Source organism: Gossypium raimondii, chromosome 12 (genome assembly GCF_025698545.1).
Source record: "Gossypium raimondii isolate GPD5lz chromosome 12, ASM2569854v1, whole genome shotgun sequence".
Taxonomy (NCBI): Eukaryota; Viridiplantae; Streptophyta; class Magnoliopsida; order Malvales; family Malvaceae; genus Gossypium; species Gossypium raimondii.
This window is the reverse complement of record NC_068576.1, coordinates 41251312-41255217: the sequence shown is the minus strand read 5'-3', so window position 1 is coordinate 41255217 and position 3906 is coordinate 41251312. Positions and strand designations below refer to the sequence as shown.

The following is a 3906-nucleotide window of genomic DNA, read 5'->3' as shown; positions in this document are numbered from 1 at the left end:
ATGTCCGAGCATATCGGATTCTTTCTATTTCGGTTGAATCTTCATCCGGATCCGGGAATGTGTCTCGCAACCAACCCATCTCGATCTTACCTCCGTCCATTTTCTCCGGAATAGCGCCCAAAAACTCGTAGCACACCGCTGGCTAATCGCTAGATTAGACAAACCCCGTGACTGGGTACCCGTCCACCGACAATCTCAATTGCAGGCTGATATCTTCCAAAGTGACAGTGCACTCTCCACATGGAAGATGGAATATGTGCGTCTTGGGTCTCCACCTCTCGATCAACACACTGATTAGTTTCGGGTCCACCTTGCATCCCCAGCCTACCGTCGCCACGTGCCAAAAACCCGCTTCCCGCAGGTAGTTCTCTACCAACGGTGATGGAGGAGCATGCATATTTCGGATATTGCATTCCAATACCCGATCTACAGACTTTTATAACAAATAATAAATTAATAATTATCTAAAAATGCATAAATAAAAAAATCTTAAATAATATTTAAAAATTAAATTTAACACTTACCATCTTCATTTGTTCCACAGATATGTGGTGCTTATCAAGACGAGTCAATCCTCCGTCCATTATTGAAATCATATAAATTTTTTCGGTTTAAAAATTAGGGATTTAAGAGTAATTTTTTTCGGTTTAAAAAAATCAAAATTATTTAAAATTATTTAAAAATAGGGATTTAAGAGAAATTTAAAAGGAAATTGAGAACTAATTGAGATTAAATATGAATTTGAGAGAAATTTGAAAGGAAATTGAGAGGAAATTTGAGAGAGAATTTGTTTGTGAAAAAAAAAGGCTGGGGGTATTTATAGGTTTTTTTTTTACCGTTGGGGGGCAACGGTCAAATTTTTGACCGATGCACTGTTCACGCGCGGTCTAAATCGCGTCCCCAGGGACACGCCACGTCAGAGCGCTTTGCTGATGTGGCAACAAATCGCGCTCTCAAGGTCGCGCTTTGTTGCCACGTCATTAAAGCGCATTGACGTGGCCGTGCTTTGCTGACACATCCCCTGATATCGTGCTGACATGGATGCGATTTAGGGGAAAGGGGCCCATTCCGGTAAATAATAAAATACTGGGCTCATTTCGGTAAATTTAAAAAAAATGGCTTTTTTTGATAAATTGCCCTCTTATTTTATATTTTATTTATAAATATTATTAAAATTCTAAATTGAATAAAGCATTTGAAACAAGTGTATGGTGTATTGTAATAAACATCGTTGTGGTGAAAAAAATTTAAGAAAAGATACTCGTAAAAATTAATTTTTATGATCCATAAAAGATATATTGTATTAATCATATTTAATATCACAGCCTCTTTTTTAAAATGTTTATGTATAATTTTATTATTTTTATAACCTATCATTTCGCGCTTCAAACTTATTTTTTTCCTTATTTATGTAAGATATATCTTTATACCCGTAGCAGCAGAGTGGTGAAACTCCCAAGTCTCCACGCTGAGAAAAAAGAAAGCCGTAAACTCTCTCTCGCTCGCTCCCTCGCCGTGCTTGTTATCATCATTGCACTTCTCTTATAACAATGTACATAGAGATAGTAGCGCTGCTCTCTCTTCAACGCCACTAACCTTTAACTATAATCATATTAATCTATTGATGGAGTTCGATCTTGAAAACCCATTAACTAACTCCAATCACTTATGCCCTCCCCCTTCTCCTAATTCTACTTCCCTCTTCCTGCTTGAATCCGATCATATGCCCTCTCACCATTACATACAGTCTCTCAAAGCTGGAGCTTTTCCTACTTCTGTCCGACGCAATGCTATCGCTTCTATCTCACTGGTAACCAAATTTACCTTCTTTCTTTCTCTTCATTTCAATTATGCTTCTGCATATTCACTGAATTTTGTTTTGTTTTGTTTTGTTTTAGTTTTGTTGTCGATTTGGCCCTTTCTTACCTTATCTCGCTGTCAATTATCTTGACCGGTTCTTGTCAAGCCAAGGAATACCGGTAAAAAATCCTTAGCCGCTTCAGTACTATTCGTATTAATTAATAATTAACAATATTTATACAGTTAATAATAGAGGTGCAGATCTAACAAAACATTTGATTTGATGTTGCAGCAGCAACCTAAGGCATGGGTTGTAAGACTTGTTGCATGCTCCTGCGTCTCCTTAGCTGCCAAGATGACCAAAACTGAGTTTTCTCTCATCGACTTTCAGGTAAACATTCATATCGGCAACAAGTTTATATGGTAGAAGCTAGGTAGGCTTTATCTAAATATTTGGTGTGCGGATTCATATAGGGCGATGGCGGTTTTATATTTGATGCACAAACAATAGAGCGAATGGAGTACCTAATCTTGGGAGCACTCAAATGGCGAATGCGTTCAATTACTCCTTTCTCTTTCATATCCTTTTTCATTTCATTCTTCAATCTCAAAGACCCTCCTTTAAGGCAAGCCCTCAAAGCTCGAGCTGTTGAACTCATCTTAAAAGCTCAAATGGGTAGGTCTACTTGTTTAAAATGCCAAGAATACAGGCTTCTATTCTACCACCACTTGAGTTTCCTTCTCTTTCTCATTATTCCAACTTGGTTGGTGAAATTAACAGATACAAGGCTTATGGAGTTGAGGCCATCAATAATTGCAGCATCCGCACTTCTCTCTGCTTCCCATCAACTTTTACCCTTGCAGTTCCCCTGCTTTAGAAAAGCAATTTCCAGCTGTTCATATGTAAATAAGGTAATCCCTTGTTCGTAACTTTTCCATCACCTTAAAAAGAAAATAACCAATTGATTATTTAAATTAATTCATGCGGTAATTTGGGTGCAGGAAAACATGTTACAGTGCTGCAATTGGATGCAAGAGATGGAGAAGGAAGGAGAGCAATCAGAATCAGTGGATGAGATTATGGCGTCGAGCTCTAACACGCCTGTTAATGTGCTTGACCAGCATTTTTCATGTTGGGAAAGTGAAATTGCAGCCGATGCAACAAAGACGGACATGAAGAGACCAAGAATTAACGATTACCCTGACAATCATTCGGTCCACTTCTCTCAGCTCCAACACTGTTGATGACACCTTTATGTGTCAAAAGTTTTAATCAATGGCCCATTTTGAGAGTGACCCTTCCTCGCCTTCAAATAAGTATCAATTACAATGGAAAACGAGAAATGGGTAGCTCGGCTGACAACGTAGATGATGGATCAATCTCGTGTGCTGGGCTACGTTACTGTGTTGATTAGATGGAAAAAGAAGCGGAGAACCATTGTTTTAGGTACAGAAGAAAGACAAAACATAACTTTGAGTTGTAGGGTTGGTGTTTTTGTTACTCTATTTGGTGTCGTGTCTGGCAGATGAATAAGCGTGTGAGTGCTAATACAACAACAATAGTATTATTATTTATTTATATGTGTTTTTAATACAATGTGAGAATGTGACTTCTTGATTAAGTTTGAACTACTGATGATTTTTCTCTTTACTTTTTAGGATAATTTAAATTTTATCTTATGGTAACAATGGCTGAATGTTCATTTGGGCAACCATTCCCAAAGAAAGGGTGAAAGTGGCAGAAATATATTATCTACAACACACACTAAACAATGATTTTTTTAATCTTTTGAATAGACAACAATTTTAATTTAATAGTTTTTATTATTATTAACCAACTAAAACATGATTTTCGTAATTAAAAAAAACACTTAAATGAATAAGAATATAAATATTTTTTTATTATAAATTTAAAAACATTATGTCCTTATATAAAATACTCATTTTGTTTATTTAGGTTACATTTTAGTCACTGAGCCGTTAATTGTCGTTAACGATGTAACAATAGCTGACGTGTCACGTTAAATCATCATTTCAAACAGAAAATTTAGGTTAATTTATACCATCGGTCCCCATGTTTTTTCATTTTCAGCAATTTATTTTTTT

The 3906-nt window shown here is 36.4% G+C and overlaps 1 protein-coding gene across 2 annotated transcripts; it reads left to right on the top strand.

The window, feature by feature from the left end:
• The first annotated feature begins 1448 nt into the window (after positions 1 to 1448).
• LOC105764176 (putative cyclin-D6-1) lies at positions 1449 to 3432 on the top strand. Of its 2 annotated transcripts, none has more exons than XM_012582691.2 (6): positions 1449 to 1810; positions 1899 to 1979; positions 2096 to 2191; positions 2275 to 2476; positions 2582 to 2712; positions 2803 to 3432. In XM_012582691.2, the coding sequence occupies exons 1-6, from the start codon at positions 1625 to 1627 to the stop codon at positions 3043 to 3045; spliced, it is 939 nt and encodes a 312-aa protein (XP_012438145.1). In that variant the 5' UTR covers positions 1449 to 1624; the 3' UTR covers positions 3046 to 3432. The 2 variants fall into 2 exon arrangements, with proteins under 2 accessions (XP_012438145.1, XP_012438144.1); XM_012582690.2 differs by having other exon boundaries at positions 2093 to 2191.
• Positions 3433 to 3906: the final 474 nt, after the last annotated feature.

Bases quoted from the DNA above. Each gene is read 5' to 3' on its own strand.
- LOC105764176 (XM_012582690.2), top strand. From the start codon at position 1,625: ATGGAGTTCGATCTTGAAAACCCATTAACTAACTCCAATCACTTATGC. The intron at 1,811-1,898 runs GTAACCAAATTT...GTTTTGTTTTAG, and splicing joins CTATCGCTTCTATCTCACTG to TTTTGTTGTCGATTTGGCCC. The intron at 1,980-2,092 runs GTAAAAAATCCT...TTGATGTTGCAG, and splicing joins TGTCAAGCCAAGGAATACCG to CAGCAACCTAAGGCATGGGT.